The 19,328-nt window shown below is 35.7% G+C and overlaps 1 protein-coding gene across 8 annotated transcripts in view; it reads left to right on the top strand.

Annotated features, from left to right (window-relative positions):
• WDFY3 (WD repeat and FYVE domain containing 3) overlaps positions 1 to 19,328 on the top strand; it is a 310,689-nt gene that overhangs the window by 274,627 nt on the left and 16,734 nt on the right. For all 8 annotated transcript variants that reach the window (XM_031942903.1, XM_031942898.1, XM_031942901.1 and 5 more), the window contains 9 exons: positions 987 to 1,104; positions 4,791 to 4,897; positions 5,541 to 5,694; positions 7,220 to 7,311; positions 7,545 to 7,757; positions 11,971 to 12,118; positions 13,616 to 13,770; positions 15,820 to 15,978; positions 17,899 to 18,078. In XM_031942903.1, coding sequence (XP_031798763.1) covers positions 987 to 1,104; positions 4,791 to 4,897; positions 5,541 to 5,694; positions 7,220 to 7,311; positions 7,545 to 7,757; positions 11,971 to 12,118; positions 13,616 to 13,770; positions 15,820 to 15,978; positions 17,899 to 18,078 — 1,326 coding nt within the window. The remainder of the gene's footprint in view (positions 1 to 986; positions 1,105 to 4,790; positions 4,898 to 5,540; positions 5,695 to 7,219; positions 7,312 to 7,544; positions 7,758 to 11,970; positions 12,119 to 13,615; positions 13,771 to 15,819; positions 15,979 to 17,898; positions 18,079 to 19,328) is intronic.

Genomic DNA, 19,328 nt, shown 5'->3' with positions numbered 1-19,328 from the left:
GAGAGTTCAGAGGATAAATAATGGATAGAGAGCCTTCCTTAGATAAAACTAGAAATACAGATACAGGTCCCATCTCTGCTACAGATTGGCTTTGTGGTTCTCAATCTCTGAGCACTGTCGGCAATTCTCTAAACTATATGATGCAGAGAATGTGATAGTCAACATTAGTTACAGTCTCCTAATCCAACAGTTCCCTATTGATGAAATAGTATATCCAGGCCTAGTTGGTATGATTTAGTGAAGATACAAATAAAATATGTAGTTGAAGATTTCAGACTTCTACCTTTGAAATCTTCATATGCTAAATTAACTGATAAGTTGGATCCAGTGAATTTTAGGTCTTTGGAACAATCTCCATTAGACTGAAGTAAAAAAGCGATTCCTATCTGGGAATTTCATGTTATTGCTTGCCCCTTTAAAGGTAGACACACATTTAAAAGATCATTACTCCAGCATTTATTACGTCCAACTTTTTTTAAGTCACCTACAAGATCAAAGCATTCCCTACACATTAGGGAAGACAAAAGGAGCAACTGATCCCACAGTTTTATCACAGAAGGTGATGAATTAGTCTTAGTTTCTTCATATATCCCCATTTATATAGTTCAGAGATTCACTCCTCCTACTCCACCTAGTAAAGATCAATACAAAATATTAATTCAGTAAAAGTTGAAATAGATGACTTACATACTATAAATATGACTTGCATTCTTTTATCAAAGGAAAAAGCAATCACTTCTAAGGTGATTATCTTCAGAATGACTTATTCATTAGTTACATTCTGTTTGGCATGGACATAAAAGTGACACAATCTTTGCTGACTAGGAGTCCAGCTCCCTAGGATTCCTGATGCTTTGTGGAATTTTTCTTGGAGCCTAGATAAACATCTGCATACATACTGAAACCCCGACTTGTTTATATTTTTTATGTTGGTCAAACTAAAGGGCTTTCAAGCATTTAGATTTGGATTTTGCTTTGTATTTTAGGAAGTTGATCTCACTAACCCCAAGACATTCAGAAACCTAGCCAAGCCTATGGGAGCACAAACAGATGAAAGATTAACTCAATACAAGAAACGTTATAGAGACTGGGAAGATCCTAATGGTAAGTAATGGTAAAACTGAAGAAATTGAGAGAAATTTCAGAACTGAATCAGTAATTGTTTAAAGTCCACCAGTCAGACTTTGGATATTTCCTCAAAGGTCCCTTTAGATTTTTCCTCATTTTTATATATTGTATTTTCTACTGCCAACATTGACACCAATCCTATTAAGACTCCAACTAAATTGTATTTTAATTCCTAGTAGATCTCCATCTTCCTGCCTCCATGTCATTTCTCACACTGTTCGTCATACCTAGAATGTTCTTCCTTAATTCTCTTCCTCAACTATACCCTTTAAAATCTTATCTAACAGAATCCAGCTCAAGTGCCATGTCTTCCAGAAATGATGTTCACAGTGAGAAATGAAATTCCCTTTTTCCAAGTACACATAGCATTTTTTACTCCTCTTGTTCTTATCCCCTATTTTATTCTGGATATTTGTTTGTCTATTTCCAAGGTCCCACTAGTTTATAAGAATCATGAGGAAAAGTACCAGGTTTTTAATTATATTTTTATTTTCCTCAGTCTTCATCACAATACTTTGCATATGGCAGATACTTAATAAATGATTGTTGGATGAATAAATGAATCAATTGTTGAATAAATAAAGAAGTTACATTTTTATGTTAGCATAGTGGTTGGAAACTAGGGCTTGGAATCAAGGTCTGAGTTCAAATCCTGATTTAGACACTTAGTAGCTATGCAACCATAAACAAGTCACTTAAGTTCTCCCTGCTTCAGTTTCAGTATCTGTAAAAATGAGGATAGTCATAACATCTACCTCAGAGTTGTTGTCAGGACAAGATGAGGCAACATTTTGCCAACATTAAAGTGCTATGTCAGTGCTAGCTATTATTAGTAGTAGTAGTAGTAAAAATAAAAGTAGCCTATAGAATTATTACCAGATACTTTTAAAAAGAATAGAAGATTGACAGCAATTTTGAATTAATTTTACCATCTTTTTAAACTTAAATATACTTACTTTGAATGGGTAAATTGCCTTACTAGAAAGAAGGAATCCTTCATTTTTAAAATGTCTTGACATGCAAAAACTATCCATGCAATCATGTCCCAGCAAGGAGTAGTAAGGGGATATTTTAAACTTGTTATTTTCTTATCAGATGGCTTTTTGTTAAAAACATTACCCTACCCAGATTTGATGTTTGTCCTCTTTCCGTATTGACCCCAAGTTAAATAATTAAACTTCACAATGTTCCTTACTTTCAGTTTTCTTGTCTCTTTTTTATAACTTTCACACACCATCCCTGGATTACTCCTACTGTCCATCTACTCCATGCTACTCATATATTTCTAAACCAGAGCTAGAGGAAATACAAAACCATGCTTAGTCCATTACAAATTTGTATTATTTCTTTAACCTCAACTTGAGTACTCACTACTATGAGGAAATTCTTTTAGCTGTCATTCATTAATTCTCTGTCCCACTCTCCAGTAAGGAGACTTTAAACCTTTTCTCTCCTCACACCTCCACAACTTCCATTCTCCCACCTAAAAGCTTTATTTCACACTTTACAGAGAAAATAGAGACTATTTGATATGAATTACTCTTCTACCCCTTCTCTTTATCTGAACACCTCTTGACATGATTCCCACCCTCCATTCTCTCTTCCTTGACTGTAGGCCCTGATGAGGTGGTCTTTCTCATTAAGACCAACATCCCATCTCTTCCCACTGAAGAAAAAAAAAAAGATTGTTGTCAATCATCTCCACTCAAGTATCTCTAATCTTCAGTATCTCCTTATCACTGCCACTTTGCCTAAATCTCCCCCATCCTTTAAAAAAAAAAAAATTTCCCTAGACATCCTTTCAAGATATTATGTTACAAACTTCTAGAAAAACGAATCTATACCTATCACTTCCCCTTCATTTCTTCTCACTCATTTTAACCAGTCTGGCTTCTGATTTCCTCATTCACCTAAAATTGCCCATTCCATAGTTGTTAGTGACTTTTTTTTTCCCCCTGAGGCAGTTGAGGTTAAGTGATTTGCCCAGTGTCTAAGTGTCTGAGACCAGATTTGAATTCAAGACCTCCCGACTTCAGGGCTGGTGCTTTACCCACTGAGACACCTAGCTGCCCTGTTAGTGACTTCTTAATTGGCAAATCTCTTGGTCTTTTCTTAATCCTTATCCCTGGTGGCATTAGCATTTAGCACACTCCCCTCCCCTTTCTTCATGATTGCTATTCTTTCTGGGTTTTTGTGAACACTACTGGTTCTGTTCTCTGACAATGTATGCTAACTTATCATCCGTTAATTTTCATGTCCCTTAACTGTTGATGTACTCCCAAGACTTTATCCTATATCTTCTCTTCTCATTTTCTTTCATTCTTTCACTTGGTGACCTCCTAAGCTCCCATTTAATGTATCATTTCCTTTCTTTCTGACTCCCAATTTTATATGTCCAACCCTAGTCTCTCCCCTTAGCCCCAGCTTTATAACATCATTTCCTGCCTATTATAGATTCCAAATTTTATATCCCAGCAACTTCTCAAATCAACATGTCCAAAACAGAACTCCTTTATCTTTTTCCTAAAACCACACCCTTTTTCAAAAACTCCCTGTTTCTTCACAGGCACCACTAGTTTTCTGGGCATAAAGATTTGTAACTTCAGCATTTTCTTGGACTCCTCGCACTTCCTCATCCACATATCCAAACTATTGCTAGATCATGTTGTTTCTACCAACCTGGTGTCTCTCATTTGTGCCTCTCCTCTTTGCTCGCACATTCAGCCCCTTGATTCAAGCCCTTGTCACTTCCTATTTGACTATTTCAGTGATCTCCTAATTCATCTCCTGCATCATTTCTCACTCCAGGCTCTCCTCTGTAGTCTCCAAAATGGTGTTCCTTAAATGCAGCTCTGAATATAATGCTTTCCTGCTCAGTGAACTCCAGTGGCTCTCTACTGCCTCTAGAACAAAACATACACTCCTTCGTTGGGCATTCAAAGCCCTTGGTGACATTATACACTACTCTGCTCCCCCCAGCCTGGCCTCTTACTGTTCCACCTCCTCAGCCTGCTACTGCCCATCCCCATATCTCCAGCAGCATATCCCCTCTCCAGCTATCTGCTTCCCCCCACCCTCCCACCCCAAGCACTGCCTTCTCCGTGAGCCCTCTGCTGACTTCTCCCAACATCAAGACCTGGACTGTCCTTTCCCCCAAAACTACCTCAGATTTATGTTTCCTGTATTCTACATATATTTATGTCTGTACATGTATGTGTACACTTTTATTACAAGAATTGTTTAATTCTTTGAATTTATATTCCCAGCCCCACCTATGTGCTTGGGTACATTGGAAGAGCTTAATAAATCTTAGTTGATTATTTCATAAAAACAGTAGAAAATATATAGGTAACAATTCAGGAAAATATTAGGATGTCAAGGCCATTAAGTATCACCAAATTCAGTACCCTCCTTTAGCAGAGTGGAAGGACATTGGGATTTTTAAGTCTCACAACATACTTGACTGCTAAGAAGTCATGCATGGTGAACTATTTCCACAAATTGAAATGAGAATTCAAAATGTCATTTTCAAATCTTCAGTGATTTCAGCAGAGTGAAATCTACACATATTACTTATTTCATAATTGGCCCTTTCAAACCTACTAAACTTAGCTTCTGTTGCCAACATTATGTCTTAATTGTAGTTTAATTTTCTTTACCAGGAGAAACCCCAGCCTATCATTACGGCACCCACTACTCCTCTGCAATGATTGTTGCCTCATACCTTGTTAGGATGGAGCCTTTCACCCAGATATTCTTGAGACTTCAGGTAAGTCAGGCTATCTGCTGTGTTAATGGTACCTTGGGTCAAGAGAAAGAAGGTGAAGCACTACTGACAAAAGTGAATAGACAAAGTATCTAGGGACTAGGTATCTAGGGCCCACTGAATTGAGACCGATTAGAAATGCAGCCTATATTGGTATAAAATGTTATCACACAACATGAGTTAAGATTTCAAAATATATACAAACTAACATGACTTCAAACTAAATTCCAAATATAGACCTAACCTGTACCAGGAGTTTATAAAATGCTACTGATGAAATCCATCAGCTTCATATTGTAGTTAAAGTTTGGTGCTTCCATTTACTTCTTGGTCATAAATTAAAAGTTCTCTGCCTTTTTCCCCCCTCTTTAATTCTAAAACTCTGTGCCCTTAAAATGAAACAATGAATATGCTTCTGAAGTTTATGTAGGAAAAAATGCTTTTCCCATCCTTTATATCTCTGTTTATTACAAAATAAAATAAAGGAAAGAGAATCATTTTTCTTATTCAACAAATGTGTGTTTCTTGTTATATGTGTTTGATTTTTAAAAGTTAGGAGATTGCAGTGTCACAGAAGTGGCTGATGATGTGGTAGTCTATAGCTTGGAGATCTTTCCTTTGAAGCTGTTTCCATTTTATTCCATAGGGTGGTCATTTTGACCTGGCTGACCGAATGTTCCACAGTGTGAGAGAAGCCTGGTACTCTGCTTCAAAGCACAATATGGCAGATGTGAAAGAACTCATCCCAGAATTCTTTTACCTCCCAGAGTTCCTGCTCAACTCAAACAATTTTGATTTAGGTATGAAAAAGTTTCTGGCAATACCCAAGGGAAAAAGACAAATATTTACCCCCCCCCCCAAAAAAAAAAAAAAAAAAAAGATTTTCACATCAGTGGTTATGGCAAAGAAGAAAGAGATTATTGTGAGTAAGGAAAACAAAAACACTATCAGTGGATATTTTTTAAAATCAAAATAAATCTATAAAAAAAGAATATATAGAGGCAGCTAGGTGGCATAGAGCAGCCCTGAAGCTGCTCTATATGGATTGAGCACCAGCCCTGAAGGCATAAGAACCTGAGTTCAAATGTGGTCTCAGACATTTAACACTTCCTGGCTGTGTGACCCCCGGACAAATCACTTAACCCCATTGCCTCAGAAAAAAAAGAAAAAGAAAAAGTAAAAAGATTATATAACTCGATTTCATCCAGAGCAGCAATTCTAAAATCAGATCTTTGGTAATGAGTACAGAAAGATATAAACTTTATAGTTATTTCAATGTACAAATCAATCACACTTGAAAATATCATCTGAAGTTAGTGTCACAAAAGTCAAATTAAATTTTAGCTAGTCCTTATTCTTACTTTTTAATAAGTTTACTATTGCTTGAGGGCACTGCCAACTTAGTACAGATATTTTTAATAGGTCTTAGTTATTGGGTTAGATTGTAACTTCTTAAAAATTATTTTTCTCTCCCCACTAAAGTATCTAGCACAATGCCTTGACTGTAGCAAGTGTTCCTAAAAAACATTTGCTCAGTGACTGAATCTAAGAATTTGTATCCCAAAGTATTTTCAGTTTGGAATTTCAAAAAAAATTTTGGTTGTTTCTTTTTGCTTATCATTGTTGACATCAGGGAAGTGTGTGGTTTCCTAGCCAAACATGATCCAAATTGACATACAAAAACTGAGCACCTTAATCAGTACTCTAGCTAGTAATGAAAGAAAAAAGATTTATGCTTGTTTGAAAGCTCTCCCTTAGAATATAGGAGTACTCTGAGAAATCTTAGCCTAACTCCCACTTACACAAATAAATCTTGGGTTCTAGAGCAAGATTGCTTCTCTTCTAAGGGTTCTAGGATTATTCCCTAAGGAATTAAGGATAATTTCCTTAATTCCACAGGCTTGAGCCCAGCTGGTGTTCCTTCCTCCCATGATTATCTGTTGAAAACCATTTTAGTCATCCAGCTTTAAATTGTATTTAGAACTCTTCTATAAGTACTTGCAGAATTGAGATAAAAATGGGCTCAAGCTCAGAGTACAAGTGTGGCAAATGGGATGACTCAAAGCTTCTGGAAGCTAAAAGTCATTTCCTCTCCAAAATCAACTATAGTATTTAATGTTTCAAGCATTATCTACCCCAAAGGGGACATATAAAAATTTTCTCAGGTGAAAAAGGGTCACTCATGGAAAGTGTTTAAGAAGCCCTGTTCTTGTAGTTATTTTTACTTAGATGTGAAGTTGCTACTCAGTGGATGGTTTTTTTATTTTGTTTGTGTGTGTATTTGTTTTTTTTCCCTTATTTTAAAAATCATATTCAATTGTTCAGGCTGCAAACAGAATGGCACCAAGCTTGGAAATGTGATACTACCACCGTGGGCAAAAGGAGATCCTCGAGAATTCATCAGAGTCCATCGAGAGGTAAGCAAGTCTGACTGGAGAATAAAACTGAACTCCAGCTGGGTATAGGTCATGACTCCAGAAGAAGGGAATAAGAACAACATATGACCCTAAGTTACTACCAATCTAATTTTTGTGATTTTCATTGTTGACTTCTTTTATTTCTTATTGGTAACTTTACTTTCTAACTGGACAATTTAGACCAATCAGTGATTCAACCTGCAGCCTACAATAAATGTGTTTTATAATTACAGGCTTTGGAATGTGATTATGTGAGTGCTCATCTGCACGAATGGATTGACTTAATCTTTGGTTATAAACAGCAAGGCCCTGCTGCAGTTGAAGCTGTAAATGTCTTCCATCATCTCTTTTATGAAGGTCAAGTTGATATCTACAACATAAATGACCCATTAAAAGAGACAGCTACCATAGGATTCATTAATAACTTTGGACAGATACCAAAACAGGTACAATTGTTTTCTTGGAGAGTTGTTGTTATAATTTTCAGATAATTGTTTAAAGATCTCATGTTTAAAGATTTCCGTGTTTTAAATAATCTATAACCAACCCTTTAGATAAAAATGCATACGTAAAAGTTTTGGTTTAAGATATTAAGAAATAACTATAAATAAGATTACAATGAAATTTGCATCTTTGTTCTTTTCACCCTTTCACAATATTCAAGGAGACAAGTTTGTTGCTTAAGGAAATTAATCACCTGAAGACCAGTACAAAGTGTGCTTTCCAAGTAAAATGTGCATACTTTTTTTGCTTCTTCCCAGTTTACTTTGTTCACTCTGTATTAGTTCATATGAGTTTTTCCTGTATTTCTCTGCATACTTTATGTTTGTCTTAGGGCCTGTATTGCATTTCATTGCTATAAGTTATTTGTTCTTTCATTTTCCCATTCCTGAGCATTCATTTTGTTTGTAGTTCTTTGCTATCCCAAAAATGTTGCCATTGATATTTTGATTTAAATGGTTATGGTTCTTAGTTTTTGTTCTCCTTAGGGTATGTTCTAGTAGTAGGATCTCTGGGTCCAAGACAATTCAACTTTCAGAAGGTAGAACCAGTATCAGTAAGAATAGATGAGCAAAAAAAAAAAAAATAAAAAGAATAGATGAGCATCCTTAAATCCATTTTAATTAATTTAGGAATCATATGAATTGTGTAATGAAATTGAAAAAAAATCAGTGATTAGCCAAAATTTTCAAATCTATATTAATGATAAAAGAATAGCAGCATCTCTATGTGACTTGTTTCCCAACTTCCTCCTGAATCTGAATTTTTTTCCCTCTGAATTAATTACAAAGTTGAAACACATAAATGTGCCACCATCTTTTAAAAATCATTCTCTTCACTTACAAGTGATGAATTTGGGGTGAGAAGGAAAAAGCATAATAGAAGAAAGCTGATAGAACCTTACATTATATAGTTCTTTAAAATTGGCAAATCATGTTCATGATTACTCTTATTCCCATTTTACACATACCTACACAGAAGAACTTTTCCAAAGCCTCATTATGGCATAGGTATGACCTTTTCTTAAAGGTTATACCAACTTTGGTGGGTGTGACCACTGTAGAAAGATTTTGTGCATTCTCCTTGTAATGGACCTAATATAGATGTTTTTTTTTTTTCATAACAAATTTTTAATTTTTTTTTCATAGTCTTTTCATAAAAGATTATCCATAGATTGCTAGATGATGAATTCTTTAGCCATGGATATATTAAAGTCCTTTAATAGATATCTAATCTCATTGATGTGTAACTATCATTTCAACACTTTAGATCATAGCCCATCCATGCCTCCCCATCTTGGGTACTTCTTGTTCAAATTCTCTCACGAATTTGCAACGTCTCCTCACTTCTCCTGAATTGGAGAGACACCAGTGTAGTATGTGGGCTGTCCATAGATTATCCTTCTCTCTAGAGAACTAGAACTCTAGTTCTTCTCCATAATTCCGTTTGTAATTTTTCAAAGTCTTCTTACAGCCACCATGTGCCTCTTCCATTTCCTTGTGGGAGATTCAAGAACTTCAACTCTTGGGAAAAATAATTTTATGTCTGTCACAGCCTCACAAAACCAGGAGACCACTGGTAATGTTTTTAATGAGCATTTATTTCAGAGAGAAATTTGGAATCATTCAAAGAAATTTGCAGTTTACCAGAGGCAATCTTTCCTGCTTTGTTCCTCCTTTTCGACACTCCTAGACCCAATTCATTATGCATTTGCTGTCATACATACATACATGCACACTCACAGCGCTTGTCCACGTTATGTTCACACATATATACATGAAGGTGAACACATACGCATATCTATAAACACCCATTCTTGTGTGTTTTCTTTTCTTAGACTTTTCTTAGAAAAGTCGGAGTAATATTTGGAAACTTGAACACTGAACTTAGAATCCAAGAACCTGAGTTTGAGTCTTTACCTTGTCCCTAAGGAGATGACTTAACTGAGCTTCAGTTTTCTCATCTATATAATGAAGGAGAATGAATTATGTAAAAAATACTTCCCTTATGCCAAGTACAATGATGAGTATTGGAGATGCAAGCAAAAGCAAACAAACAAGACATTGTTTATACTCAAAGAAGCTTCTAGTTAGGAGGATTCAGCTACAGGACTCATGGAAAAGCCGACAAGCAGATGGCAAAGCCAGCTGCATGACAGTAGCCAGAGGGCAGAGTAGCCAGTCTGCTAATAAGTCCTGGGAGGCAGTGTCTGAGGCAGGTGGTGCAGCTCCTTGCTTATCCAGGTGGTGTGAACAGCTAGTGACTGTTAGCAAGTGAGTCGTGGTTCAGGGTTCAGGGTTAACTTCAGACATTATTCAAATTTCTACATGTATAAAATGAGCATTAGCCTTAGTAAACATTAAGTTTAATTTAATTAAATCTATATGCAGAGTTTCATGGAAAACACAAAGAAAGGTATCATCCCAGCTTTATAGTCTAAAAGAAGCAGATAATAATACAAGCATAGTACATTGGAAAAAAATATGTGCGACTCCAAGAGTAGATACTTGTTTCTGTTTGGGGTTGGTTGGAAGTATTGGTTGGAACAATTAAAAGAAGAGGCTATTCCAAGCCTGGGGACAGTGGAAGCAAAGATGGGAATCCACAGGCAAGCATTTGAGAGTCATCGGCCTCCTAAGCCTAAATGGGCAACATTTGTCCCTTTTTGGGCCCACTCCTGTTACGTAGGGTGAACCAGAGTAAGGTGGTTTTCCCTTGGTGTAAGGCACAATGAGGGCAGCCCTAGAGTTATACCTCATGAACAGCAGCAGCCTCCACTGTCATTCTTTCTCTATTGAGTTCACTTGTCTTAGACTTGTTCCTTTGACTATGTCTTTCTCTTCCTGTTTTATTTTTTCTTGGATATGTGTGTTATAGACTTAACTGTTGTTTTGGGGGGATTAAAATATGATAGCTCTTGGTGCCCATGTGTAAGAGTAGCATTTTTGTGCTTCTAGTTAGTATATGCAGAAGCCAGGTAGTTAAAATGCCAGCTGCTGCCCTGGGTATAATGAAAGTATTAGGTTTGAATAGACCAGGAGCCCTGGCTCATATCCTATTCCATGTCCCTTATCCTCTGAGTCTCCATTTCTTCATCCAGTACTACATCCTTCTTGAGGGCTCATGAGGAAAACATTTACCAACTTGATATCAGTATATAAAAGCAGGTTATTTGTATGCTCAACTTAGAGTAATTTTGCACCTGCTGAGTCAGAGAGTATCTGTGATTGAGAATTGGAAAGGACTTCAGTTCCTTTATTTTACTGATGAGGAGAAAATAGAAACCTAGCAAGGTTAAGTGACTTCCTAGGGTTATTTAGTGGCAGATTGAGAATTTGAACCCAGATGCTCTGACTCCAAGTACTTTTTTCCTCTTTCTCCTCCATTCCACTGCCTCCCAATGATTGTGGTTCAAAGTATATGAATCTTGAGGTCTACTTTAGATTCTTAGGCCTTTTACTAACATTTATTTAATATTAATACTTAATAACAGAATCCTGAACTCATTTTGGAGTGTGACATAGAAATAAAGATTTTTTACTTATTTATTTTGAATATGTTGACCTTTCTTCATTAAACTACATTTATCAATACTGTCGTAGAAAAATAAATTATTAGTCTTAAAAAAGTAGAATGATGAGATATTTTGTTCCTGCTTTTCCCCTAAAGTTTCAGATCTCTTCTTCAGTCATCAGACTGAAGCATTTAATTGCCCTCATCTTTTGGCATTTTCAGCACTAAAGAAGTACAGATGTCTCTTGGTTTTTGCTTATTTGTAATATATAATCCAACTTATAATGTAATTATGTAATATGGTGCTTCTAAATAAAGGCCTTGAAACCTTCACAGCTCTTTTTAAATTCAGCTGTCATCTAGTAAAAGAAAAAAAATTAAAACTGTTATAATATTCTTTTCTTAGCAGAGGAAGACTTTGATGGACAACCAAAAATATTCTAGTCAAACCAGATTTTACTCAGAATTCTTCTGTCTCTTTTCCTCTTTTAGTATAGATTGTTAAATGTTCAATTGCGTTGTGAGAGCTCCACTAAATATATCTTATTGCTAATCCACCACAGTTTGAATAGGTTTGCTAATAACTTTATTTTTTTCAAAATCTGTATAAGCTCTCATCCTCTGTAAACTTCCACTTGTTGCCAGCTCTTTAAAAAGCCTCATCCCCCAAAACGAGTAAGGAGTCGACTCAATGGTGACAATTCTGGAGTCTCTGTTCCGCCAGGGTCTACAAGTGACAAGATCTTTTTTCATCATTTAGACAACCTGAGGCCTTCTCTTGCACCTGTTAAAGGTAAGTAGTGACAAAGGGCAGAACAGAGGCACAGTTGAGATAGTTCACAAGATGAAGGTCAATGAAAAGTTTATCTTTTATCTAGTAATAGAATATTCTTCCCTTTCCAGTTGTAAGGTTTTATTTTTTCTTGGATATGTATGTATAAGTCTATACATACGTGTGTGTGTGTATATGTATATATTTTGTTGTTTTGGGGAAATTAAAATATGATAGCTCTTGATGCCCATGTGTAAGACTAGCATTTGTGTGCCTCTAGTTAGTATATACAGAAGCCAGGTAGCTAAAATGCCAGCTATTGCCCTGGGTATAATGAAAGTGTTAGGTTTGAATAGATCAGGATCACATCGTATTCCATGTCCCTTACCCTCCGAGTCTCCATTTCTTCATCCAGTGCTACATCCTTCTTGAGGGCAGTATGTAAAGGCAGGTTATTTTATGCCTAATTTAGAGTAATTTTGCACCTGCTGAGTCAGAGAGGATCTATGATTGAGAATTGAAAAGGACCTTAGTCCCTTAATTTGTATCCCTTCTGTGTAAGAAAGGTACATGTTCTGCTTATTTCTTGTACCAGAATATGAAATTGCTTTGATTTTTTTTTTCTTCTAATGGCCTGATAAGGAAAATCTCAAAGTGATAAATTCTTACAGTCTTGAGTTAATGCCCTTTGTACTAAAAAAGAGGGAAACAGACATCATGAACTGCAGGCAGTTTTTAAGTTTTGGGAATTTTAAATGTTCATAGTAATTCAGTATTTCATCTGTAAAATGAGGTATTATGGTTATTTATGATTCCTCTCTTTGGTTGTACATTAATAAAAGACTTAACTCCTATCTATTTCTAATATAATTTAGCCAGAAACATTTATAACTGGATTGTTTTTCCATTAAGAAATTGAATTTTTATCAGATTCTCAAATTATGATTATATACTTAAGTAAAAATATAGATTTCATATTAATATTAAATGAGCAGCTTAAAAAGTTATGCACATTATCATTTCAGATTTGCAAAGAAAGTTCTAGGTTCACATTACTTGCTTCCAATATGATCTCATCTTGGCATTCCTGAATCTGTATCAAATAATGGTATGATTAAACAAGAATAAATCTGGACTTCATAATCCTCTCAGCATGGATTAGTGAATGGCCCTCCCTGTTTTCTGTTTCAGACAAATTCACTTTCTCTAAACCACCCTTAGACTAGATAAGAAGGGGTTAACCAGAAAGAAAGGCCTGAGAGCCTCGCCACAGAGTAGCTGACAGTCTGGAGGTCTTACATCCCATAGCATCTGGTGTCAAACTACTGGTTAAAATAGACTCCCAGGAAATTTAAATTTCCTTCTAACTGAAGGAACATTGTGTCTTAATATTGGCTTGTGCTACGTGTTTAATTTAAATGGGTGCTTGAGACATACTTCATAATTGGTACTGCCTTTAGGGATTTGTATACGATTTTTCCCTGTTTCTATTCTAATGTCAAAATGTGTTTTGTACAGAACTGAAAGAACCAGTGGGACAAATTGTGTGTACAGATAAAGGCATTCTGGCAGTGGAGCAGAATAAGGTTCTAATTCCACCTACCTGGAACAAAACTTTTGCTTGGGGCTATGCAGATCTCAGCTGCAGACTGGGAACCTATGAGTCAGACAAGGTTTGTTATCTCCCTTTAGAATTTCACTGGGAAAAAGGTGGGGTTGGGGTAGAGCAGGAATAAGGAGCAAAGAAGTACTGTGTTATGGAATCTGACTTTCAAATAAATTGCCTATTTCCTAGAGCTTGGACATGTAGGCAATATTGAAAGCAAAACTCATATTTTTCTACTGTCATGATAGTTCATTGCTCTGCTCTGTGAAGTAAACATACATAACTACTCAATGAAGAATAAGCCACATTGTTCAATAATGGCATATACATGAAGCAGAGATGAGGTTTTTTTTTAAGTCATAGCCACTAAAAATTTAAGTCCTACACCCAGTCTACCCAATACTGTTCCCATCTTTTGCCATCCTTTAAAAAAAAAAAAAAAAAAAAAAACAAAAACATTGTGTATACACAATATTTTATTTGATCACCTTTGGGAAATTTGATTAGTAGCTTTGTAGCTACTCAGGCCACAGCAGAAGTAAGCAGATTTGTCACCAAGTTCTTTGGAGTGCTATTTGTTAAGGTTCAAGGGGAATCCCAAAAATGCTGGGGTTCCAGACCAGTGTCACCAGGTATAGTCTCTAAAGAATTTGCAGGCTTAGACCTATCTTGGAGTCAAGGAGCAAAGTTTATTGTAATTGTAAAAAAGAAATTAGAAAAAAACAAGCAAGAAAGTAAATTTATAGCAAAAAATGAGAGACCAGGCATTTCATGTCATTGATATGCTAATTTTATGGCTTAGAAGTGGAGTTGAGGAGTGTTACGGTTCTGACTTTGTGTTCAGGTGCAGTACCCATAATTGTCTGGGCAGAGCTCACAGGGGAAACCTTCCAGATGTGTGTTTTTAGGCCGGAAATATCACTGGATCAAGTGACAGACATTCAATTTTGTTTTGCACCTACATTAACTTTAAGTACCTCATTATTGTTGCTCATTAGTTTCAGAAACTATTATCACTGACCAACAGGCTGTTATCTGACAACCAACAATATTTATAGCCATAACATCCTGGTCATATAATTTAAGGGAAGAAATATATCATTTCCAACTACATCAGTGGTCGGCCCTTTAGAGTTATTGCTACATCTTCCTAAGGGTTGCACCATAGAGTTGCATTCACTATCAAACACCGATAATTAGATATTGTTTCTCTGAAAGATATTTCCACGATCACTTTATATGCCTCCGTTAGACTAAATAGAGATGCTCATTGTTCTTTGACCCTGGTAATTAAGGCAATAGGAATAGTGCTAGGCTGAGAATTTATGGAAGGGGGGGAGAAAGGAGGAATGGAATTGGACTAGCCGAAATCTAAAAGATCTCTTAACTTTAATATTAATTTTCTTTGTTTTGCAATACAGAATTTCTCTTATGCCAAAAAGTCACATGACCCTAGAGATGAAATGGACCTTTGAGTTCTCATCTAACTGCTACTTTACTTATTTTCATAAATAAGTAGAACTGAGGCCTTGAATCTTAATGTAATTTTCCTAAGGTTACTGGCAGGTCTGTAGCAGAGTCAAAACTAGAGCCTTGGACTTCCAATTCACAGCCCACATTCTGTCTACAAACCCACACCATTGTTGTGAAACTCAAATAGAAAGTATTGCTGCTGGCAATCCCATAGCCTTAGTTATGTTGCATTGCTTTTTATTTATTTTGTTAAACATTTCTGCATTTTAATCGTTTTGGCTTCGCTTGTCATGAGAGCTTCACACCTCTGGGCCATATCATGCTCCCTCCCATCCTCAATTCTTATTTGAGGGAAAAATTAGTTTTAATTATATTTTCCTGGTATGAAAACCAGACAGATTTTTTTTTTTTTAAATCAAAATAAAGTTTGTATACCTACTTCTTTGCCTGCTCTCTTAGACTTTTTTCATACATAGTTCAACTGAGATAGAAATGGATTGTATTCTAAAAGCTTTTTAGATGATGACTGTTAGCATTTCTAGGTGGAGAATATGATCAGGGTGGGGCATTTTCAAGCATTTGATTTAGGAAAGCAAAATGAGACTTGCTGATATTTATATTTCATTTGTGTTTTCTCTTATAGGCAGTAACTGTTTATGAATGTCTGTCAGAATGGGGACAGATTCTCTGTGCAATCTGCCCAAGCCCCAAGCTGGTCATCACTGGGGGGACAAGCACTGTCGTATGTGTGTGGGAGATGGGGACCTCCAAAGAGAAAGCCAAAACACTCACCCTCAAACAGGTAACTGATGCTAGATCAATTAGGAGTCATTGCCTATACATGCACTAAATGATATTGGCCTTTTAAAAAACACTTACCTGTCAGCCATATATAGTTTTTGTTTATGTAATGTAATGATCAAGTTCTTAAGGTAGCTGGATTTTAGCTGGATTTTTACTTCTCATCAATTAATGTTATATCTCACTTTCATGTTTCTGATGTATGCAAAACATTGTTTTGGGCTTTGAGACATAAAAAGATGTATGACTTGTAAGTCACAATCTCTATCCTCAAGAAGTGTACAGTTTAGTTGGGAAGAAAAATCCTGTACTTGTACCTATAGTACAAAATAAACTCAAATCTCTACTGAAGTTGCAAACAATATTGCAATGACTGCTGACATTTCTCTACCCTTCTAGTCTCTCACCCCCTTCTCTCTACATATCACTAAATACTTGACAAACTCCTAAGTGTACAGAGGAAGAAACCCCTTAAGGAATTAGTTCACAAGTGTTTAATAATTTCCTAATGTGTGCTCAGCTCTGCTGTAAGTTATCTTGTGATGATAGAATCCTTTTATAATGTCACTTATTAACTTGTAGTAGCTGTATGATAAGTAGATTCAGAGTAATTTCTTAAATAGGAATACACCAGGTTTTCCTGGTGTGCATTTGAGCAGAATACCAGTTCACATTTGTTTTATGGTTACAAACCATATTATACCCTTTGATTATGAGAACAGCCTTCTGGAATTGTTAGTGTAAATATTATTTCCATTTTATGTATGAGGAAACAGCCTATTTTATATAACTACTGTTTGAAAGATTAATACTTTCAGTGTACTTGAATGTACTTGAATGCTTGGGATTCTCTTTTAGCTCAATGACCACCTCCAGGGAAGGCTTGAATTTGCTGAAGCCCTAGGGTCTTAGTCTCCAGGTATTACCAAGTAAGGGATATGTGTTTCCCAGTGCTTTTGTACAGATTTCCACCAAACTATTTCCAGATGATCATAAAGGACTCTGATATAGCTCATATGTATGTGGCACTTCACATTTTACATTGTTTCAAATAGAACATTCATTTCAAGGGGTAGATTTCTGGAACATGAAAGCTCTTGTTAGTCTGACTGAATTTTAGACTATTCTTTTCTGACTTAATACTAGAATTTTTTCAGCATAAATTTCCTCAGATTCAAATAACTATTTGTAGAAATGCTTCCAATAACTCTAATGATGCTCCATCCAAAGAGGATATTAGATCTAAATCTCCTCTTTGCCAATTTGGCTCTCTCTATTGGTGTTATGTATAAAAGAGTTCATGATATAAACAAGCAGTAAGAATTTAAAACTTTAATTCCTTGTGTGGCAATTTACAAATCACCCAATAAGAATTAAATGTGAAACTAGTGCTTGGGCCAAAGAAGCCTTGCTCTCAGCATGGATGACTATGATAAAAGGAGAGTGAAATTACTGAAGAGAACAGAATTTAAAGATGGTGATCATTTTTTCCTGAAAGAATTGGGGAAACGTCTTGAATGAAAGGCAATGACTTTGAAGATGTATATGGTGAGAGGGATGAGGGGTAGGGGTAGAGATCATGGAGAACAGCATGAAATAAAGCTGGAGAAGTAGCTGGAAGTCAAATGCTGGAGATTCTTAAATTCTTATTATGAGTTTTCATTTTCTTTAGTAAATAATGGGTAGTTATTGGAGTTTTTTGGGTTTTTTTTTTTTTTAGTGGATTAATGACCCTAATTGTTTGAGCTAAAGCATGAAGTATCTGAATTTTGAGAATCCATTATGTTAAGAAACAATTTGTCTCAGACATATGGATGCTTTCTGCTCTGCTTTTGGTTAGATCCTTCCTAAAATTCTGATGTAACTTAGATCCTGCCATCATTTTGTTGTTTTGTGTGTGTGTGTGTTGTCTTTCTTATAGGCATTGGTTGGCCACACAGATACTGTCACTTGCTCTACAGCCTCCTTAGCCTATCATATAATTGTCAGTGGGTCACGTGACCGGACATGCATCATCTGGGATTTGAACAAACTGTCATTTATAACTCAACTGAGAGGTCACCGAGCTCCCGTTTCGGCTCTTTGTATCAATGAATTAACAGTGAGTAGTAAATCATCTCCCCATCATTTATTTAGGAAAGTGAGCAATTGTGGTTAAAGTATTTGTTTTATCTTAATTATAGTAAGCTTTGCCTATTTCAAAAAATTTCCAAATTTTACAAAATATATATATTTTTCCCCTTAATTTATGTGATATTTGTAAAAGAGCATGAATGCTAAAGTTCATGAATCAAGGCCCCTGTGCTGGTAACCAACTGTCCTTTCACAATTACAGTTAAAAAATATTTCATTTATACAAAACATCATAGGATGTAGTTATTTAATATCTAAAGAGTTGATATTTTGTAAAGATGCTTTTATCTTTTATGAAATAGTCAAATTTGGGAACTAAAAGGGACCCTAGAGAATTCAGTGCCCATGTAATCTGCTTAAATAAAGAATAAAACACCTGCCAGTTATAAAAACGTAAATTCCAATGTAAAAGTATTCTCCACAAATGTTTCCAAAGTTTTCTAAGATCAGTAGTGATTAGTGTGAAAATTATATGTCTACTGAGTCATAAAAAGAAAATACAATAATCCCAAACCCTCAGGGACCAAGTCTTTAAATTAAAAGCAAGAGTAGAGCAGTGCCAGCATTTCTGTTTCTCAGCCTCTGAGTGAAATGCTTCCTCAGGGAACTGAGAAGCAGAGTATTGGACATAATGCTAATAGAAGGGTCACACATTTGTGTATGTTTGGCCAGTTCTGTTAACTGTTCCCCAAATTGATCATTGGGATAATATTTCCCGCTTAGGTCAATGAGTGCATTCTATTACAACATTGAATGGCATTATTCAAGTTTTAAGAGTCAGAGCACTTGTTAGAATGAAAATTCCACCTTTTTTGCAGGATACTAGATCTAACATGTGTTTTTCTCTCCCCTCCACCAAAGTGATTGGGTTTTGCTGATTCAGGCAAGAGGCTTTCTAATGTCTCATTCAAAAATTATATCTAATTTGAATAAATAAGATTGTACCTTTATGGTAAAAACACTCAATGATACAATGATTTTTTAAAAAGAATCAAAGTCATTTCTAAAGATCTATGTAGGTTTATAAAAAGTCTGGCTCAGTTTATTTATATTTATTTGCATCTGCTGCTATCTTTTAATACGTTATTAAGATGTATCTCTGTTCAGTTTTCTCAATTAAATATGAAGGCTGATTTACCATCATCTTATTAGTGAGCCTATGATAGCTCACATATTTATAGTAATATACTCTAAGAGGCAATCCTTTTCAGGGCAGAA

Source organism: Sarcophilus harrisii, chromosome 6 (genome assembly GCF_902635505.1).
Source record: "Sarcophilus harrisii chromosome 6, mSarHar1.11, whole genome shotgun sequence".
Classification (NCBI taxonomy): Eukaryota; Metazoa; Chordata; class Mammalia; order Dasyuromorphia; family Dasyuridae; genus Sarcophilus; species Sarcophilus harrisii.
This window is presented reverse-complemented; position numbering and strand designations above follow the sequence as displayed.